The following is a 22590-nucleotide window of genomic DNA, read 5'->3' on the forward strand; positions in this document are numbered from 1 at the left end:
GTGGGGCAAAGTTCACGGTTTAGAGTGGTGTTTGACTTTACTGTAATTCAAGCTAAATAGACACAGTTCGTACTTAATTACTTATTGAATAATAGCTGTGTATGAGTCAGATATGTATCTGTCTTTTAATTTTGAAATGTGTGCTGAGTGCTTCATTCGAAATTTTCGAGAAGGAAACGAGTCGAAAAAAAGTATACAAAATCAAAACAATTTTGTGTTGTAACTCCTTTAATGGGAGAGTGTATGAATACATTTATGAAATCTCTGATTAAGACATAAAATTTGGTAAAACTGGCTTTAATTGTAAGAGATTAGAACTGATGAAAAATATTGGAATTATAAAATATAAGTATTAACTATGATAAAGTTTTTTAATAACAAAATGGAATTTTTTAAAATGTAATTCCTAATAGTTTTATATTTTTACCAATACAGGCCAACATTTGAAAAATACCAATAAATGAAAACAAAAGCAGCGCTTGACACAGAGAGCCGCTTATATCCGCCCGGCGGAGTCACCTCTGCTCGATCTCACCCACAGCAGCAGCAGCGGCCTCCATTTTAACTCCGACACCGAGTTGTACCTCACGTGTCCTGGGCTGTCTCTCTCACATGACCCGAGTGTTTGTTCCCGTGATCAGCACTCCCATCTCCGTCTGTGACACCGAATATCACTTTTTATTTTCACCCTGATGGATATGCTCGAACAGAGTCTGGACACTGCAAGGTAAGCGGGACACTCAAAATGGCTAACAGAGACAGGCTAGCAACTACATGCTATTACACACAGCTAGTTTAGGACGCTTAGCAAGGCCTGACCCTAAAAAACTGCTGTCAAAACAGTTTAATGTGAGAACTGCTCTTAAGTTAGCAACTAAGACGGAGGACCTTCTAAGCAGATTATTTGACATGTGGTGCTCAAAGATACAAGTGGTGCATTACAAGAAAACATAATAACTAGGTAATAACATTTCAGGAGGAAAGATAGCCTAAGCTAACTAAAACGCTGAATATTGTTGCCAGCCGTTAAGGGAAACAGAAACCACAGCAAGGTTCGATTTTTCTGCAAAATTACATTGTTGGTGTGCGGGACTGTTGCATGGGTTTGGATTAGGAGAAGTTGAGGGTGGTATACTATGTTTATTTGATCGTTGAAACATTTTAACCACTTCGTAATTTCTGAAAAATGAGTTATGTTTGCATTCGATTTGCAGCCAAGAAAAGCAAGAAGAAGAGGTTGTCCAGGCATCTGAGGGTGAGCTTTTATTTGGCTTGCAGAGGCAGTGATGTGTGTCAAATATGAAAGCAATTTTATAAAGAATAATGGTACATTTTAGACCAAACTATTACTTACGAATTCGAAACCAGTTGTATTTTTTTCCCTCAAGGTGTAAAACACACTAAGGTCATAACTAAAGCTGTTTTTATTTGTGGAATACTTTGGTTTTTATTTGCTCCAAATTCAGAAGTTTACATAAAGTTCCATAGTACTGTACTTGATGAAATGCTTTGAAAACTTAAGGACTTGGATCAAATATTTTATCTTTCCACAGGCAACTCAAAATAGATCTTTTGGCTCATTCCTCCAAACAGAACTCATGTAACTTAGGCAAGTTTGTAGGTTGTCACTTTTTTCACCTTTGCCCACTAATTTTCTGTAAAACTGAGATCAGGGTTTTCTGATAGCCACTCCAAAACATAGACTTTGTTGTCCTTCAGCCTTTTTGTAATCACAATGTACTTACTATGCTTAGGGTCACTGCCCATTTGGAAAACCATTTGTACCCAAGCTTTACCTTCCTGGCTGTTCTCTAAATGTTTTGCTGGAATATTTCCACATAATAATCTGTTTTCATGATGCCATCTGTTTTGTAAAGTGCTCTCGTCCTTCTTCCTGCTAAGCACTCACACAACATGCTGCTGCCATCCCTGTACTTCACTGTTGTTATGGTGTTCTCAGGCTTGGCGATCATCTCTAAATGGACTTTGAGCCCAGTTTGTTTCACTGAACCTGTTTGACTCTAGAAAACGACACTCCCTTTCAGGGCTTGACTCGCTCATACCAACGCACATTCATCTCTGGAACACAGAACAAATATTTCTGAACAGTATGCTGGATATTCTAATACTGTTTATACTTGCATATAGTTGTTTGGATGAATGTGGCACATTGAGGAATCTGAAAAATGGTACCAAGGATGACTCAGACTTGTGGAGGCCCACAGTTCTTTTCCTCACATCTTGGCAGATTTGTTTTGTTTTTTTCCCCTTACACTTTCACACAAGAAAAGATGTTTTTGGAGGTGTTGCCTTAAAATACATTCACTGAGGATGCATGTCTTCTCTAATTAATCTATCAGAAACATACAAAGCTATACTGTCATCGTCTTGGCTTCACTAAATTGATAAAAGTCTTATTGATCTTAATATGTGTAAACTTTTAAATTGGAAAAATATATATATTGTTAAAAATATATGTCTCTCATTTTTCTGGTATTCATTAAGTAGATGTAATTTTCGTAATCCCAGCTGGGATAAAACAATAAAGTTTATATTATTTTTGAGAGTGAAAAACAAAATGTTTATGCGTCTTCTTTAATATTTGGTTTCAACTGTATATCTCTTTGCTTTATGTAAAAGACAGAGGACCTTTTCTACAGCTTCATTAACCTCTTGGTACTTCTGATTGCTCTTCTTATAATAACCACTGGCTGTTTGCGTTTTCTTTTTTCACTGCAAGACGCAACAGGGGAAGAGCAGACGGCTGTCACAATAGCCAGTGTTCAGCAGGCTGCAGCATTTGGAGACCACAACATCCAATATCAGTTTCGCACGGAGGGGGGGCAGGTAGGTACCTTATGGATCAATCAGTGACACTGAGGTGACTTCTGCCTTCCGGTGGCAGTTTCAGAAAGTCTTAAAGTGCTCTTGATGGCAAACACATCTTGGTTTTAAGAGCAGAAAAAGCCTCTGTTCCAGATAGGGGCACAGTTTGACTCCAGTAATTTCACATGTCTGTCTCTGGTGACCAGGCGGTTTGCAGCATATTGATGAAGGTGGGTGAAAGGACTTGATCAGAAGCATTGTGTTCTAAACAAAGTGCAATGTGAACGTATTCATACCTGCTAAGAAAATGTTCACATTACCACCCTGAGGTGTTTTATTGGGATTTCATGTTATGGACAAATATAAAGTTGTGAAAATTGTAAAAATTTTAGGAGAGCGATGCATAGTTTATTGCAAGCGTGGAGTGAGTTTGTCGTTTTTGCTTTACTCTGTTCCCCTTCAATGAATTTAATTGGAACCGTCTTTAAAAGTTGCGTAGTCTATAATTGACTCCAGCTTTGTGTAATTTAATGTCGGTCTCAGAGATTTTCAAAAGAGCATTAGTGGACAAACTGCATCATGTAGGTCAGCGGTCTGCAACTCCAGTCCTCAAGGGCCAGTATCCTGGCACCTCAATCAAATTACCTCCTTTGTATGGAGTCAGGTTCTCCAGAGTCCTGCTAATCACCTGATTATTTGAGCAGAGACACGTCTAAGAGTTGCAGGACGCCGGTCCTAGAGGACTGGAGTTGCAGACTCCTGATGCAGTCCTATCAAGACATGGTTCTCCATGTAATCTTGCTAGCTGGGTAAGGAGAGTGCTATTCTGAGAAAAAGGTCAGAGTTCTGTAGATCTGGTGGAAGAGGTTTGCTGAAGAGCAACAAGAAGAAAGCCATTGTTGAAAGAGAGCCATTAAAAGTTGTGTTTGCAGTTTGTCACAAGATATAAAGGGTAACAGGAAACACATGGATGTAGGTGCTTCGGTCAGATGAAGCCAAATTAAACTGTCTGACCTACATGCAAAACGCTATGTGTGGCAAAACTAAAACTGCACGTCGACTCAAACACACCCTTCTCACCTTGAAACATCCTGGTGACAACATTGTGCTTGGGGGACATTTTTCATCTCCAGGGTCAGAATTGATGGGAAGTTAGATGGAGAAAAAAAAAAACACATTGTATTCTTAGAAGAAAAATTGTTGAAGCAGAAGTTTCTAGCATATTAGCAAGTCTAAAGTATACTGCAGCTTCTCAAACGGAATGGTTTATTAATGTGTTACAATGACCTAGTTAAAGCCAAGACTTAAATTTATTAGAGAATCTGCGATAAAACCCAGAGGAGCATTTTAAGAACACCAAACCCATCAGTAGAGAGAAATGTTTTAAAAACACAATGGTTGAGAAGTTTAGATTCTTGACAAATTCCTATTGTTGGATAAAACCTTTCACCTCCTCATGACTACAGAGCTTGAGAAAACATGAATGGACAGAATAGAAATGTATTTGCTTCATATCTGTTTACCATGAAATCGATCTTCACTGATTGAGCTTTAACTAATGGCTACATTAAAGTTGGAACTTTGAAACACCAAACCATGAGAAGTTTCTGAGGATTCTCGTGACTCCTAACTCCAAATCATCCTTTAGTGTAAAAACAGAACAAAAGACCCATTTAAGCTAAAGAATCGCTAAACAAGCTTAAAAAAGGAACCAGGCGCTGTCTATTTAAAGGTTATCCAAGCGTAATTTCACTCCTAGAGATGTCATTTTGGTTGCAGCATCCACTGCGCCAAGAAATTTCTGGACGGTTGGAAATATCATGAAAATGTTTCATGACAAGCTGGTCAGATCAGCCAGTACCTGCTGTTCATGTCCCATATTTCTGAGTCAGGTGGGTTGTAGGCTAATTTGCCTGAAACGAAGATAAATGTGTTTTTCTTTCACTGGCTCCCAGAAGTCCAATGTGACTATTATCTTTTTTTTTTTTTTCCTATCCACTTATCTGCATCTCTTTACTCGTTAGTGATGGATCTCGAAATGGTGAATATGTTTTTGAAAAACGTACCATAACATAGAAGAGGGCTTTTTCATATTAAAGGGTGATATGTATGTATTTTATTTTATTTTTTTTCCCACTGGAGGGAATTAAGTCAGTCATCCATGTGGCTCATTTGGCGTAAACAGGTCTAGCGTGAGCAGTCATGTGATTCCAGTCTGGTCTGGGATTGGCATAGGGGAGATGTCACATGTCAGTCAGCAGGACAGTCACATGATGGAGGAATACAAATAGCAATTCTTGAGACAAACGAGCTCATTTTCTTCACAGCTTCCTTTAAAATTAAATCAGGCACATTCTGAGGCGTAAGCGTATTGTGTGGGATGGTGAGATCCGTGGACTGCTGAGGTTTGAGCAGCGATTTCAGATACTGGCTTTGGCTAACCTAAAGAGACAGAAATGATAAATAAAGCAGCGAGCCAGGTGAGGTTTCTTATCTGTGTTCAGAACACCTAAAATGCAAAAAAAATAGTATGATAGATGTCTGCTCTAATTACTCGACTTCACTAATTTGTGTCTCTGTGCCAAAGGTGACGTATCGTGTTGTCCAGGTGACCGACCAGCACGTTGATGGAAGAGAGGATGCAGGAGGAGCAGTGAGCGTCGTTTCAACAGCTGCTTTTGCTGGGGCTCCTCAGGCTGTGGCTCAGGTAACACAACCATTATTTTTTCCTGAACAGAAGAAATTGGTAATATGTAGGGCTTTAAAAGAAATACTGTATCCTTTATCTTCATTATAAAAAATGTTCTGTTTTAGCATTTCATTAAGAGACTAAAACTAATGCAAAACTATCCTTCCCCTTCATTTCGTCTGTGTATACGCTATCGGTGTGTTGTTGGAGTCTCTGACCTGTTGGAATCAGGCAAATAATAAAAGAAATCTTTGACAAAAGGTTGGCGAAATAAACCTCCAAGACTGGCTCTTAACCAGAGGAACTGTGAGGTGGAAGTATTAATATTCAGACTGGACAGTTTTCTTCTGAAATGTTCACATCCTGTTTGTGTCATGTATTCAGAGACAGCGACAAATATTCAAAATTATCACAGAATTAAAAACGAGTGATTGGGAATCCATCCTGCAGTCTAGTCATCATAGGGTTGCTACGGTAACAAGTCCAGGAAGAAAACAAAGACGCCCCTTTTCGTAGCCTCACTCTTGTTTATGTTGGGAATCACAAGGTGTTCTGGGGCTACAAGGGATATGTAGTCCTTCCAACAAGTTCTGGGTCTGCTCTGAGAGCTCCACTGTGAGATGTTAATGAAAAGTGAAACTTGTAATTTTTATTTTATTTTATTTTATTTAGTAATGGCACACCTTAGATGACTGTCTCAAAAAGGGCTTTTTTTAAAATATCTTTCCCACATTTACTGCTGACTTTATTATATTTGAAGATACAGAAAAAAATGCATTGAATTCCCTTAATCTAAATCATCACTGTAGACTATCGAACTCACCTGAAAGCAGTTTCTTTAATAAAGCAGATTTTATCCAAGTCGCTCGAAGCAGTTCCTGCTTTGCTTTTGTTTAGCAGTTTCCACCTGTGGGCATTACAGTACAGGGACTGTCTGCTACCTGTTGACTGAGCTGCATGTAGAGTAGCAGAACGAGGGGGTTTCCATTCCCTCCCCAATTAACCCGCTGACCCCTGCTTATCCACAGCTGGTGCGCTGCACACATTACAACAGGGCTTGTTTCGCCAAATAATTATTGTTTCGAGCAAACTACAAACAGAGGCAACTTGACAAAATAGGAAGCAATGTTATCTTTAATTTTACCGATTAATTCATGTGTTTAATTTATCTTCTGTTGGAATCATAAGCTACTGTCTCCGTCAACAAACCTGCGAGATATTTTTGTTTTTGTATTTTATTCCTTTGTTTAAACAAACACGTGAAATAGGTTGACTTTAAAGAAAATCAGAAATCGGTATCGGCAAGTAGTTCTCCGAATGAAAAGCTCTATGTAGTTTTAAGTCATATAAGTACAATCAGAGCAATAATTCAGAACCAATAATCATTGTGAACTTTTTTTTTTCTACTTAGGGCTGCAACTAAAGATTGTTTTAGTAACCTATTACTCTGACTATTAACCGGATAAAAAAAATTGGTAATGTAGGGTTGATTTATAATAAGATATTTCATCAGAACCTGAACCAGGTGGAGCTAAAACTTGAGTTTTACTTGAGTTCTGGGTGGAGAACTCAAGTGCCATAGATTTCTTTTTTTTTTCTTTATCTGAAATGTAAAAAATTATATGTTTTGTGTGCAGATTTGGCTTAACTGCTGCTATTGGTGTGTTGTTTTAGTAATTCTTAGTCTGTATGCACTTTTTAACAATTAATCAATCATTAAATTAGTTAATTATTTAATAATAAAATTACAGTAATTAATTCATGACAATTAATCCGATTAATTGCTTCAACTGCAATCGTTTCTTCTATTTGTTCTTATATTCAAGAGATTAATGGAACATTATTCACTTGTTATTTGACAGAAGTTTAAGTTAGAATCAGAATAAGATGCCAGTCCCAGCGAAATTTCTAACAGTCATTGGGGCTTTTCCAACCACAATATACCTAACTTGATCTCAGTTGCAGTACACCAGCGGCTCCTCTGACCTTGTTGTTATCGCCACTAACGAGATCTGTGCCGCTTCCTTTCTGCTCTTTATCCCTGCCGTCACACCGCTCTGTGTCTTCCTTGGGGGCCCGCAGGAGGGACACCGGTATTGAGTCTGACAGAGAACGAGGTGTGCGTTTACCTGCTGTGACTGCTCCATTGCCACTCGCTCATGCCTTTCCCTCTGTTCCTCTCTTTTCTGTCACAGGCTGTGATCCAAAACCCTTTCAGTAATGGAGGAAGCCCAGCAGGAGAGGCAGTGGGAGGGGAGACCCGCTTCGCTTACTTCCCCGCAACCGCTGTGAGCGACGGGACCGTGTCAGTGCAGGCCGCTGCAGACCCAACCCTCACACAGGCGGGGGGTGAGTCACTTCTCACTCTCGGTCTGCACTGGGGCGAAGCACATCAGAGTTACATGGCTAATTAAGCCATTATTTTTACAAAAGCCGCTCGTTATGAGTACCCTAAAGCCAGAATAACACCCTTGTCTCTTAGTAGATCTAAATAAGCCATTATCTCTAAAGCTCTGGTTAATTTAAAATACAGCAGGATGCTGTAGATGCAAATTCTACTCTCACATTTGTTGCATGCTGTGGCTATAGCTTTATTTGCAGTGAAGGTGAGAGTCGAAAAGATGCTTTATCTGTCATTATTCAGTGAGTGTTTGAAAAGCCTGTTTTGGTCAGGCTCAGGCGTCCTGCCACGGCTCCTCCAGCTTTAATGCGATCTCATGTGTCTTCAGGAGGCGCATCATTTTAGAATCAGATAATTTCATAAATGGGGAAATAAAGGCAATATACAAACCACAAGCGGTGTCCTCAGATGTGCAAGGCTCGATTGCAATTTAGTCACCGCTTGTTTGTCACATGCTACCATCCGGCCTCATCCACACGGTCACATGTTGTTGTCCTGCTGTATTACCTCGTTGTGTGGTTTTAATGTGCTTGTGCTGATGACTCTTATGAGGAAATCTGTTGATATGGGTTCCTGTTCTTTGCTTAGAAGCTGTTCAGAACATTAGTAACTGAGCGACCAAACATTCAGCTCCGTTATGTGCAACAAATCTTTTTATTGCGTGCAAATCGGCCAGGTTTAGATCCTGTGGGCTGTTATTGAGGAATGACTGACTGGTTGCTGTTTTTTTTTTTTTTTTTTTTTACCATTTATGGTGATTGTAACTCTGTTGGTTTTATTCAGAAAATTCTTATTTGTTTAGAATGCGTTGGACTATGGATTGTTTTATTCTAAAATCGCCCAAACGGGGATCCAAAAAGATTTGTGCCTAATAAATCCAGGCATTCTGCCCAGTTTCAGTTTGTGATAGTGAGAAATATATGCTGCGGTTAAGTTGAGAGGTATTTTAAATGACAGTGTTTTTTGCTCACTACAGCAGAATAGTAAGATGTACATAGATTTATTAGTTCTGGTAAATTCAGCCTGTAAATTGCACGTTTTTGCCATCACTATGCTGTAGGGCTAACTAAATTAACTTATAACCCTGATAAAGATTTCAATATTTTATATTGATTTTTAATGCAGTAAAGCTAACAAAGTGCACCGGTTTGGAGTTTTAACTATAGAAATACTGAAAAAAATTGACTTTCTAACAGGTTGCATCATATTCAAACTTGCCCTGAGTCATTAAACATATTTGATTCATTTTACCCATAAGCAGTTGATAATGTATTGTGTCAAAGTCATGCAGCAGCACATCCATAAACTGATTTTATTTTATTTTTATCATAAGTCTGTGTATTGCGTCATTCGACAGAGCCAGAACTCAAACTACCTCGGTTCCATACAAGTCGAGGTTCCTCTGCTGTTTATTACACAAGAGGTTCAGCCTTTTGGCTGGAGTGAGAATGAGAAGAATTTGAGGACAGCCTGGGGAAAGAAAAACAATCTTCTGTTTTGAATTTTTTTTTACTAAGCTTGGCGTATTATCAGGGGTTTAACATAAGAGCAATACTTTTGAGAAAACTGAATCTTTCTTTTGTTTTTTTCAGAGTAGAAAACATGTTAATCAAAAACTGGGTTTTAAAAAGTCTGTGTAGAATAATCCAGATTAGTCCATATATAGTACATTTTATGTTTGCCTAATTTCATCATGGTCCAAATGGCAAAAAAGAAAACAAACATTAAATGTTCTCCCCTTTCATGTTTTAACCATTAGAGTAAAGCCTGTATAAATCTCAGTCTGTGTTTCTAAAGAATCTAAGTATCGTTTTGATCTAAGTATTTTAGATCTTCAAATGTGGCCCAGATTCTTTAAAGACTGAAACGGCCCTTTTAGTTTTGTGCCTTTAAGAATGTAAAGTCATGTCAAGTTCACTTTCGTTATCCAGATTTAGTGGATGGCCATATTTTCTTACAGCCTTGAAGATTCTATCTCTTGTACATCACTCCGTTTTTCTTCCTCTGGGTGCCAAAGCGGTGCCACAGACAGCCCTCTTAATGCCGGTGTGTGTGGGTGTCATCACCCATCCTGAGGAGCAGTCTTTATTGTCTTTCTTAGTAAACTTTGTCCACACACAGGCACAACTCAACAAAAACTGACATTCTTGCTTCAAATCAATCACACTCAAATAAAGCAGGTTGTCAGACTGAAAGCATCCATCTTCATATCTGGCGTTTCTCATATCAGCTTGAATTTGCTTCACTAGATCAAGTATCAAGCTGTTGGCAACTAGAAAGCGCTTTGTCACACTGCTTTCATTTGGATTAGAAAATACGATCTTTTAATGTCATGAGATTTGGTGCCACAAGTCTAAATTTGCACGAAAGACTTGGGTTTGTTCTTCTTGTTTCTAACAGAAAATGTCCCGTTTCAAGAAATTCTAAAGCGTATGTTGACTTGAAGCTGATTACTCACTTAAAACACATCCTCGTATAACTCCTGCAGGTCAGTTTTATGTGATGATGACGCCCCCTGATGTCATTCAGACAGGCACACCACGAACCATCGCCCCACGCACGCAGCCTTACCCTGCGTAAGTATCTCCTCTCATTCAGTAATATCACATCGGAACTTTGTCTCCTCCTTTAAAGAAATGCCCTGATCAAAGTAGTCTTCAGTTTGACTTCAACCGTCTGAGTTTTTGACTGTTTTCATTAAGCCCTACGGTGAATCTACAGGCCTTGACTCAAGCTTCTTTGTAAATCAACAGCCTCTGTCCATCAGTCTAAGATGCATATCATCAAAGGATGTGATCACATCAAATTAACAAAGAGGCATAAATAAAGTAATACAAATCCTAATGCAGGAGGAGGCTGTAGAGGTACAGTTGAAATTTCCCAGCATTAGAGATGTAATGGATAGTAGAGAGGCATTTTTTCATGTGAGTTTATCAATAAGTTTAAATCTTAAATCATCGCTTTTATGACTTCTGTTACCTAATTTTTGCTAAACGCCATGATTTAGTCTGAGTTCCTCATCTGCTTTTCTCTGTTTTGGCCCATACTGCCTGCCTGTCTCTGAAAGCAACGCACTTTACAATAATCAGGCATCAAACAAGATTAATCTCAGAAGATCCTCCACTGCTAGACACACGCTGGTATTTGTAGTCACTAGGATTATAAGCAGGGTCACTCAAACGGCGTCTGTCGTGTTAATTAAGTGACACCAGGCTGCGTCTGGCTTAATTTAGATGCTTACTTAAAAGACGAGGCTTCACTTCATGCCAAAAACACATTGGCACTGGTTAATAAGTGCTGAGAATTGAAAGATTATTGAATCTCAAGTAGCTTGATTTTTCTGTTGTTTGGTAAAAGCCAACTCAGTCATTAGCTTTCTTGGTCACAGACTGAACACATGACTCTTTATCAAACTGGGTTTGCTTTGAGCTAAATGAATATTCTTGTTATGTTCTAGCCGACTTTAACCTTTCAACATTTCCAATTTGGGTTAGTTGTTTTGAAGATCAGAAGCAAAGGAGTTTCATGTAGGATTTCTTTTGCCAATATTTGCAGTTCGCTAGTACAATATCCATACCCCTTGAGCTGTTTGGCATGCAGTCACACTACAACCATCAACTTCAGTACATTTTATTGGGGTTTTATATGATAGTCAAACACAAAATAACACACAGTTGTTAAGTAGAAGCAAATGGATGCACACTTTTCTTATTTTTTTCCCTTGTTTAAACCCCTTAAGTAACTACAACCACATTTGCAGTCTTTTTGGGTATGTCTCTACAAGTTTTGCACATATTTAGGTTTTAGATCTGAACTTTGACTTGGCCATTCTAACACATGAGTGTTGATTCAAACCATTATACCACTGGTGGTATGTTTCGAGCTTTTGACCAACTTGAAGGAACTTCCACCCACCTCCAGTCTTTTGCATCCTGTAAGGGGTCGCCTCCCCAAACGTTGTCCTGTATGTGGCTTTGGCCATCTTTCCTTTTTACTTTTTAAATTAATTGGGTGAAATTAGATCAGTTTAAAAAACATGTGTTCTTTCCCTACCTATGTAGTACTTTATGTTGGTCTGTTGCATAAAATTCAAATACGGAGGTCTCAAATCCAGCTCAAAGGGTATGAATATATTTCCTGTAAGAAGTATCTTGTTGGTATGTGTGTAATGGAATAAAAATAAATATGTATGTGTTTCAGTCATTTCAAAGAACTCTAGATGTTTCAAAGATGTACTTTTTTTTTTTTTTTTTTTGATGGGCATCTTTAAGGGCCGAGCAGTTTGTTAACCTGACAGCAGCTCTGCTTTATGCTGCAGCGTCGACACGCTGCTTTACTGCCGAGACTAAAGAACAAACCATGCTGGAGTTTATGTAAATAAACTGTAGAATATTTCATTTCCGTCTTTAGATTCCTGTTTGTGACATGTATGTTCCTATTTATTCCCTCCTACGTAATAACTGTAACCCATTTAACGTGTAACAGATATATTTGTGCTAACTAACCAACAGTATGATTGACATGTGAACAAAGTGAATGAAAACCTCCCACCCTATTTGCCGTTCGCAGAGATGAAAACGAGCTGCTGCAACATGAAGGTTTAAACTGGTGAGGACAGTTTCCACATTTCTCCCGCACTCCTGTTTTTTTTTTTTCTTCTTTTTAAACAGCAAATGAACTAATCAAATAAGATCACAAGGAAATAAGCAGCTCAAGGTCTCTCAGTCTCTGCCCCCCCTCCTCCCCACCCTCTCATCCATAAGTCCCCGGTGATTCTCTGAGCTCTTGATATACGAGACACAGATAATTTGTTCGATGCCGACCCTGATCCATTGTTGCTAGTTGTGCTTGTGGCAAATAAATTTTTCCATTAGGACCTAGAAACTGGGTCATTGTTTTCCATCTGGAAACAAATGCTCGATCCACACTATTTTAGTGTCGTTTCTAAGTGCTCCTTTGTTGTAGTGCAGTTTTGTTCTCATTTAGCCTAGTTTTTGAAGTTGGTGGGAGAAGTACATAGAGAGTATTTGACATTTCTTTCTTCAACACTGTTGGAAAAAGTGTATTTCATTGACCCGGCTGTATTAGTTTCATAAATTATGTTAGGTAAAATATATTATTTGGCATTTCTGCAATACCTCACATATCACTGACCACTGGTGACCGCCAAGGGCTTAAAGCTGATCCCCTAAATCATCCTTTGCAATCATTAGAAGTCCAAGCTGCTGTCTGTAAGGTCTCATTTTATGATTTATTGTCTTACTGTCAAGGCCGTTGCTTGGTTAAGAGAGGACCAGTGGTGCAGGAGAATTAAAAATGAATTTCCTTGACCAATGTGCACAGCTGTGCAAACTTGTTTTAACTAATAATCTGGATAAACTGATTCAGCAGTGAGGCTGTGTTTCTTCTTATTGTCTTTATTTGTGTGGAAACAGTACATCAGGGATATTAAGATGGTGTGTGGCTCTGTAGTGTAGGAAATAAAAAAAGGGGGAAATCGTTATTCCTCTGGGCCTGCACACTTAGTTATTCACACAGTTATCCCCCCGTTGTTTTAAATGAACCATTGAGCTAAATCCAGTTTTCAGCTGAATTCTGTTAATATAGAACAGAAACCATTTTGTTGGCATCCCCGATAACAATTCATCTTTAAATTCAGAAATAAAACCTCGCAATGAAATTTGAAGAAAATTCCCACCTAATTTGAGTGCATTCACAACTTTCTGTTTCTCTGGGGCATAAATATAATGCGACACAGAGGCTCATTTCTTTTAGCCACTGGGGAAGACCCATATTTAACTCAGCGTCACACACATTAAGCAGGGTGCTGGAAGGGGTACAAAAGATTATAAGTAAAGAGGGCATTTTGGGTCAATAACTCTAGTTGTTTGGAGGCATTTCAGAAAAAGCCATTTCTGACCTGTCATCACAAATATACAAATTATTTAAATATAAATAAAGTTTGCTAAACATTATTGGGTTGTGCTTTGGTCAGTTTGATCTGTTTGAAACAAAAAACTCCATACGGAATTGGTGTAAATTAAAACGTGACTATGTGAAAAGCCCTTTTATCCCCACTGTAAAGTATCTTTAGCAGAATAGTGATCTTAAACGTATAATCAACGACACAAAAAAATTTCACCACACCATCGCCTGCGGCCAACATCAAGTCAAATGAAAAGACACTATGAAATAACACGTATGATAACGTGTGTCTGTTTTTGGCCCTTTTATAGCGTAACGGCAAATTGGAAAGCTTTGGCAGTGATGTCTCTGTGAGTTCGTTAAGCAGAGTCCCGAGGCAGGATACAGAGACACGGGGCCGTTATGTTGGTCTTCAAACACCCAAACTTCAGCAGAAAGCAGCTCATTTAGTCATTTTAAACACTAATAGATCAGTGTCCTCCCTTTGGGCCTCACCTGGGAACAGAACAGGCAGCAGAAGTTTGGCCCAGTCTCAGTTTTCCAGTTAAGTGGCTCGAGGCTACGGGCGGGTGCGTCACAGCTGCACACGTAGCCTCACATGGCCGTGCATCCCGAAGTTTTTCCAACCACAAAGCAACTTCAGAGGCTTGGTAAAAATAGCTCCTACATTAGTTTTGAATTGCAAGGTAACATTGAAGAATGCTGCATATAATAGGGTAAGGCATAGCTGGATTTGGGGGATGGGGTTGGATTTCTACCTGATTGTGTGGTGCTCGGAGATGAGGGATGCGGCAGCGTTTGAAAAGTGTTTTTATTTCCATTTAATGTGCAGGAAAATGGACGGACCCCGAACGCCACGAGATGAAAGAAGACGAGCGCAACATAATGAAGGTGGGTAATTAGCGATGATTGTGGCTTTTGATTTCGTCTGATGGTCCAGCACAATGCAGCTGACGGTGGCGAAGGGCCTAATGGAGCATTTTCTGTTGAAAGAACTTCACCAAACCCTGTCATAATATGTTATTACAAGAGCAGATATCATACTTATGTTTTTTAAATGGCCACTAGAGGGTACTGCTGAGCTGTTGAACTGGGTCAGTTTGCTTGAAATCTAAAAGATCCAAGAAAAAAGAAAAATCTGGTTCCTCAGGCAAAAACTACCTTCAGTAGAAAATAAATGTGGAGCTTATGCCTTTTTAAATTTTCTGCTGTGTTCTCCCTGTTCCCTTTAATTAGTCGAAAGACGACGACGAGACAAAATCAATAACTGGATCGTCACGCTTTCCAAGATGATACCCGACTGCACTATGGACAGCACCAAGACCGGAGCGGTAAGCCGTTTCTCTCTTGACTTTTTTTTTTTTTTTTTTTTTTTTTTCCTGCAGCCATTTTAAATTTCTGCCTTTCAGCCATGTGACTGACTGCAGTTGTGTCCCCCTCAGAGCAAAGGAGGCATCCTCTCAAAAGCTTGTGACTACATCCGTGACCTGCGGCAAAGCAACCAGCGACTGCAGGAGAGTCTGAAGGAAGTGGAGAGGATACAAGTGGACAATGAGTTGTGCAGGCAGCAGGTACTGATATCGGGCCTCCTTTCGAGCTGGCAAACGTGGCATCAAGCAAAGTCTCAATGAGCTCAAGAATACATGAAAAAGGACCTATGAATGATAATTCAAAACCTTCTTTTGAGGTGGTGGGGTGTAGCAGATAAATAAAATCTGCGCACAAATAGTCAGCGGCAGTGGGCTGCATATGTGGCTGTGAAGATTGCCGCCGCTCTGAATAGATTGGTTTGGTGCTGCATTCAGCAGGAAAGTCTCAGAAGCATGAAATCCAGCCCAGCCCCATGTGCATCTTCATTTCTCCAAAACAAACCCCCTGGGATTCCAGGCTGTGTAGCTAATCATCACGGTCTGACAAAGAGGATCAAAGAGTTTGCACTCTTATAATGAGAAGTGTTACCTGACATCAGTGCTTTCAGAGGCAGTAGAGATGATATACTCAGGGGCTGTGAGAAAACTAAGTGCATCCTAATGCATTGAAAGTATTCTGAAATTCTGGAGCTCTCTTCTTTCTTTTTTTTGCCGCCTGTCTCCCCTTGAATCCGAGGCCTGCAAGGCGCTCGGCAATATATTTTTATTCCAGTGCTCAAAGCCTCATATCCTCTGCTCAGTCATGTGCTGAGGAAGCTGCGGAGTCAGAATGGCGGGTTTTGGACAGGGGGGTGTCTTTGAAAAGGTCTGCATGAATTTCCCCTAATCCCAGGTATTCCACAAAGCTGCGCTCCCATTAGCATAAGCCAGTTTAACTCCGCAAATAGAAAAAAAAACAAAAATGTTAGCTGCTGTAAACTGCGAGCTACATTTACAGATGGGCCGCAGTAACGTAGATTAGCATGAAGAAGTTTATATCAGTAGTCCAATTGAAAAAGTGAAGCTTCTATATTGAATAAGTGTAATATACCAGGTAGTTATTTCAGTTCATTTTGATTATTACAACTTGCAGCTCATGAAGATTCAACATTTTGTTTCTCAGAAAACAAAATAACTTTAACCCACTGACAACTAGATTCATGTTCTGTGCAGTAAATGCTCTCAATATTTTGGGCTTTTTTTGTATGAATTACTCCCATCAGTGCGGCGTGTGGACATGATCAGCCAGTGGCTCTGCTGGGGTCAGCAGGAAGCTCAGCTTGCTTTCACTGCCCTTCAGCTTATCTGGTCCCGGTGCTTCTCATCTTCCTCTTGACCCCTGTGTCCGCAACCTTTACAACCTAAAGAGACATTTCTACTCTGCTCAACCAATTAAAACTTATTTAGAACCACAAATGTCACATGACTTACAAAAAAAAAAAAAAAAAAAAAGCGTAACCTAAAACTTTAGATAACTGTAGAAAATTTGTAATTTTAAAAGAACCACAATTTTATTTCTGTTTAGAATTTAAAATAAAGATAAACAGGATTTAGCAAAAAGGACTGTTCTTCTTTTTTATTCTGTGGAACAGATAAATATGTAAAAAATAAATAAATAAAAAAGCACATAGATACCAACCTAACAACAAGAAAATCAGATCTAAAAACATATTACTAATACTTTGTATAATTCTTTGTGAAAATTCAATGCAAGTATTGCAGAAATGTAATGGAAAACTGTTTAAAAACTGCATTTGTTATTATATCTAAATGTAAAACTATCAACTGGTTAGTTTTAATTTTTATCCTGTGTTATTAAGAAGCCATATGGAGGGGTCAAAGAGCTACTTGTGGCTCCGGAGCCGTAGGTTGTACACCCTGCTCTTCATAATGCTCCATAGATTCTCTACTGCGTTTTGCTCAGTTCAAGTTCACTGACCAATTAAGCGCAATGACATCACAGTCACTAAGCCTGGTGTTGGTACTTTTTGGGAGTCTGTTCAGATGTCAAATCCTGGTGGAAAATGAACCCAGTATCTCCATAAAGCTTGCTAGCAGCATAATGAAGTGCTCTAAATGTCCGGTTCTTTGGACTTGATAGAACTGGACCAACACCAGCAGATGACATGGATTTCCTTATTCATCGCTGACTGTAGAAACTTCACATTGCAAAATTTATACCTCTACACTCTCTCACCAGGCTGTGAGACTTTGATTCCCAGATGAAATAGAAAAAAAATATATTGTCAACTGAATTTTTTCTCCTTTTTCCTGCAGAGCCGCTCTGATTAGGAGTGCAACCAGCGATTATTTTAGTTGTCAAATATTCTATCGATTTTTCTGACCCCCCACCCCCCAAAAAAAAAAAAAAAACACAATCGATAGAATTTTTTGTGTCAGTAGGGGTGTGGGGGCTTGGCACATTCTAATTAGAAATATATTAAAGGATATAAGCAAGCAAATAATTCAATTCCCTTTGTAAATAAGAAAATAAACATTAACAATTCATCTCTTAATTAATTAGCTAATGACTCTTTCAGTAATGGAATCATCAGTTAATTATTTCAACTGCACTTCTGGTAAAGTCGATGATTGAGGTGTGGCTGTTCACAAGCTTGTAGCCTTTAAGCGTTTCAGGCATAGATCATGATTTGTGATGTTCAATCAAACCCTTGATAGCTGCTCTCTCCTTTATTTCATGTCTTTTTTCTACAACAGATTTTTGTTTTGCTCAACTTCCATTGATATTTCTGAGCACAGTGACTGTGCTGATTTTTTTCCCCTATGGTTTCATTGCCCATAATGTAATCTTTATGACATTTTTTTATGTGTTCAATTTAATATTCTTTGTTTCAGAGAAACTGAGTTTAGAGTTGAGTCACCAAAATTAGCTGAAATAAACGCTCGAGGTTTGCCGCTGAGTGTAATGGATCCGTTTCCTGTCGAGTTTCAGTTTGAATCAAATTCCTAAACTGCAACAACGTTTTGTTGTTTTGTTGACAATCTAAATTCCTCTGTTCTCCGTTTTTTTGTTTGTTTTGTTTGTTTGTTTTTTAAGATCGAGGAGCTGAAGAACGAGAACGCGTTGCTCCGGGCGCAGCTCCAGCAGCACGGCATCGAGACGGTCGGAGAGACGCCGCCGCAATAACGGAGACGAACGCAACGGGGGAGGAGCACCGACCACTTAAAACATGTCACCGATGCTGTAGGGGAGGGAGAGAAAAAGAGCAGACGCGACGATTGGAAAAAGACTCGTTGGAGAATCACTTTGTCTTTAGTGATTGCCTCCTTCTCCAGCTTCCGGGTCACGAACCCTTCACCAGCCATTTGTGGCTGCACTCGACTGTTCCAGTCCTCTCGAGATAACCACCCGTTGCAGCTCAGTAGAAGTGTACTCCAAGAAAACATGTCCTCTCTCCTCCGTCGGAGTGCTGCACCAGCACTAGCTATGAAACAGAACCTCTGCTGAACTTATCCTGTGATTAGTATTTATGTAGCCTCACCAATGGACTATGGGTTTTGTTATCTGAGTTTGTTTCTTGTGAGTTCCCGTTTTTCTCGCCATTCTTAATTTTGTCATAGTTCCTGCTTTCACCCTGTTTGTGGTTTCGAGTTCTGTATTAATAAGTTGTTTTTAGCTCGTATAATTTATTAGTCTGCTTGCTGACAGAAGACTTGACGGAGACCAGTTACGGTGAAAATCATGCACGACCCCCCCCACACCTCCTCCCCCCAGACGAGCGGGCTGAATTTTAAAAGCGAGAAAACATCAAAAGTTTGCAAAACAGGATTCTGAAAGACGAGAATAATGTGGCACACACATTTTTACCTACATCCAAAGACAAACGAGGAGCCGTGCGAGCCGATGCCTCCGGGCAGATTTATGTAAAATACGACTTCTCATGTTTTAATACAGATGTTACAGAATGTTAGAGCGGATTATTTCTGGGAGTCAACAATCAATAACTCATTAACTCCATGCTGGCCCTCCGTCATACTTATTACCATGAAGTGTGTGCAATCTTGAAGCTTGATTTGAGGTTAAAAAAAAAAGGAAAGAAAAAAAAAAAGAGCGGGGTATACTTGAAATGTTGGGCATTTGCTTGATTGAAGAAAGTCAAAACAAATCACTTGTAAAGTTCCGATTGTTTAAATTGTATTTAAGTAAAAAAAAGAGAAAAAAAAATGTACAAGAGCAGAACAAGCAGACGATTTCCAACTGAGCACTTTGGACTGTTAGCTGGAGAGCAATGCAGTACAAGCCTTTGCCAAACCACATTCAGGTACCGCAGATTTATTTTTACTTTTTGTTCACATATGATTAAGCTGCGTCTCAGAATGTGCAGGAATGTTTCCCCATTTGCTTTATTGCAAGATGTTTGCACCTATTTTGGTGGTGCAACTCTTCAGATGGAGCTCAACGTGCAGAGAGCGAAGCACCCTGGAGAGCAGCGCTCAAAGACTCTGCTTACTACGAAGAAAGCGTGCAGAGAAATCGTGTTGCACTTTTTTAGCCGAGCACGATTTGTTCTCCAGGAAAAAATGAGAACAATTCAGATGGAAACTCCCATTTTCTGAACCGTAGGAAAATCTAACTGGTTGTACCAGTGATTCAAGTCAATATTAACACTGTTGACAAGTTTTTTTTTTTTGTTGTTTTAATGAATTTACATGATGTGTTTTTTTTTGTTTTTTTTTCTTGCTTGCGGCAGTAGGAATAAAAATGGGGGAACAAAGCTACGAGTTGGAGCGGCTCATTAAAGCTCGGTCGCTTCTCCCCTTTATCAACATCTCAGGATCCAGCAATGCAAAACCAATACTGAAACCTTTGGCAAAATCATGCAGGCTACCACGTTTAAATATCCAAGACTCTGTAAGTTAACAGCTTGTGATCTAAAAGTGCTATTCTGCTACAACTACTATACTCAAATCCAATAGATCCTGTGCAGGTGGCTCATCTAAGCAGCGGGGCTCTCAGCCAAAGTTGAGTGACGGATGTGCAGTAGGAATTTAAATTTTTTTTTACGTCTTTTATTTTTACACCTCAGTCAGAGGAGAGCGGAGAATGTAAAGAACTAAATATTTGCTTTAGTAGGTGGATCTTCACAAATGAGAGGTCATTTGTGTGCGATTTCTTTAGATTTTTCTTTGCCGTTCTTTTTTTTTTTTTCTTTGACATGAAATAAAAATAGCAAAAGAAAGCAAGCTCCCTTTGTGTAGCAGCCTCACTGTTCTCAGGTTAGAGACATCTTTTCTAAATAAAATGGTGGAAAATAAAACTTTCACTTGCTGATAGCCTTGATTGGCTGTGGTTCATTGTCCTTGCTCAGCCTTTAGAGAGATGCATTATAATGTGTTATTTCTGTTGTGAATCTGAGGTTGACTTTCTTATGTTGCCAGGCTGTTAATTAGCACCAGAGATGAAAAAATGTTATATTTTGGGTGGGTTAGGAGATAATTTAATTAATTTTCTCACAACTCTGCAACTGCAAGTCTTTAGAAATTTGATTTATTCAAATTTAGTTTCAAGGGTGGTGCTGAATAAAGTGAATTATAATTAAAAGAACTTAAAGCCGTATTCTGATTTGTTTCGACAAATCAGCTGTTAAAAAAATAATAAAAAATTGTTCATGCACTTTTATGTCTTCCATCTCCCCACGAGGTGAAACTTTATCCATCAATGGGATCATTTAAAAATGTGATCTCAATGGCTTTCATATTAAGCCCTAATTTAAAGACCGCAGGGATTTCTTAATGGCCTCTGGGACATTTACTGCAGCTGTAACAGTTCTGTAACTTCTCCAAAATCTATTAGAATTTATAGACTGAGTAATTGGTCATCCACTGAAAAACCGAGTCTACCCTCTGCAAAGCTCGGTTGCAGTTTCTTGCACATGTTTTCATAACCAAACTTTATCACCTTTTATAAACACAAATAAGAATTACTGGGATTTTACGTATGGACATCACTGAACGCTGAAGGATAAGCCTACTGACATTTATTTAAAAAATTTTAGAAGCGTAAATCCGTAGAACCATATTTCATTGCAGTTGCAGCTGTAAGTTGTTCTGAGTATGAATTAACTTTGCACATGCTTCTGAATTTAACAGAGATCCTCTTTGAACATATGAATGAGTTTTGATCTAAAAATATAAAATGCTTGGATCAAAACCTATTCCTCCTTTGCCTCAAGTCTCAAGTTAAAACATGTCTGTAGAACGTTGAAATTTGCAGTTGTATGGCAACGTGGGAAAAAGCTCAACAGGCACGAATACTTCTGTAAAACAATGAAAGCACATCCATATTGCAGGCATTTTGACATGTGATGCCTTCAAAAAAGCAAGTTTTTTTTTCTCCCTCGGGAGAAAGATTGCTTTTCAGATTAATTTTATTTAACCAACACATTACCAGGGTTGTCAGTGTTGTCATTGGATTTGAACCGTAATTTTCAGTATAGTTTGTCTTGTTCGAGGACATAAAACAGTTTAAATGAACTAATCACTGGTTAGATGCGTGACTTATTCAAGGTTTGTAAATCTAATCCAGACTAACAAATGTGATATTTCTGAACACCGTTTTCTAAAAGAAAGTGGCCTCCTCCTGTTAAACTGTTCAACGGGAAATAAACCGTCACATAATTTAGAGATCAGTCAATGACAAATTGACTGAAGTCAGATTTCATTTCTCCATTCTACTGAGTTATGAAACATTTCAGTTTCTCAGCAGTGGCTTGACCTTTTTATAAACTTTTTTTTTAGGGTTAGCCACTGTTGGATGTACATCTTTTTTTTTCTTCTGCTTTTTTCTTTTTTTTCCACTACCTTTAAACATACACAGCCAACCAGGCCGGCGTCTGTGTGTCGCCGGGTCTGTTTGAAGTGGATGATCTCTGATCCTATGTACTTCCCTGATTGGGACACGCATGCGCTCCGTCTCGCTCACTCTCGTCTTTCACCGCAAACTCAAAACAAAAAAGAAAAAAAAAATAGATGACTTTGAATAAACTTGGTTGGGAATGTTAAATTAAACGCCATGCGAACAGCGTCATTTCCCAAATATAATATGAGGCAAGTACTAGGGAATGTGACCTTCACCCCTCGGTTCTGATAATGCACTTACAATTAATTGACATATTAATTGAAAGAGGAAAGCTTTGAGCTATGAATTGCTATTGCTGAAATTAATTTTAATTGGATTTAATGCGGAGGTCAGTGGTGATAATGTGCCTGGAGAAGGAACCAAAACTGTTGCAGCGAGTGCTCTGTGAAGGTCTATATGTATTTGTATAAAAGCATATCTTTCCAAGTGCATGGTTGACTGATTCCTATTGAAGTCACAC

At 39.0% G+C, this 22590-nt stretch overlaps 1 protein-coding gene across 3 annotated transcripts; it reads left to right on the top strand.

Moving 5' to 3' along the window:
• The first annotated feature begins 506 nt into the window (after positions 1-506).
• usf2l (upstream transcription factor 2, c-fos interacting-like) lies at positions 507-20545 on the top strand. 3 transcript variants are annotated; one of them, XM_007553811.2, is made up of 11 exons: positions 507-727; positions 1215-1255; positions 2741-2847; positions 5414-5533; positions 7711-7864; positions 10405-10492; positions 12486-12524; positions 14674-14732; positions 15078-15172; positions 15284-15412; positions 18309-20545. In XM_007553811.2, exons 1-11 carry the CDS (start codon positions 693-695, stop codon positions 18396-18398), a joined length of 957 nt encoding a protein of 318 aa, XP_007553873.1. In that variant the 5' UTR covers positions 507-692; the 3' UTR covers positions 18399-20545. The 3 variants fall into 3 exon arrangements, with proteins under 3 accessions (XP_007553873.1, XP_007553875.1, XP_007553876.1); XM_007553813.2 differs by lacking the exon at positions 12486-12524; XM_007553814.2 differs by lacking the exons at positions 507-727; positions 1215-1255; positions 2741-2847 and adding an exon at positions 2896-5306.
• The last annotated feature ends 2045 nt before the right edge of the window (positions 20546-22590 follow it).

Source organism: Poecilia formosa, unplaced genomic scaffold, assembly GCF_000485575.1.
Source record: "Poecilia formosa unplaced genomic scaffold, Poecilia_formosa-5.1.2 Scaffold59, whole genome shotgun sequence".
In the NCBI taxonomy this organism is placed as follows: Eukaryota; Metazoa; Chordata; class Actinopteri; order Cyprinodontiformes; family Poeciliidae; genus Poecilia; species Poecilia formosa.

What these genes read in the sequence shown, in the direction of transcription:
- usf2l (XM_007553811.2), top strand. Translation starts at nt 693, where the DNA reads ATGGATATGCTCGAACAGAGTCTGGACACTGCAAG. An exon ending in CAACATGAAGGTTTAAACTG is followed by an intron (nt 12,525 to 14,673) that starts GTGAGGACAGTT and finishes TTTAATGTGCAG; the next exon opens with GAAAATGGACGGACCCCGAA. An exon ending in ATGAGTTGTGCAGGCAGCAG is followed by an intron (nt 15,413 to 18,308) that starts GTACTGATATCG and finishes TTGTTTTTTAAG; the next exon opens with ATCGAGGAGCTGAAGAACGA.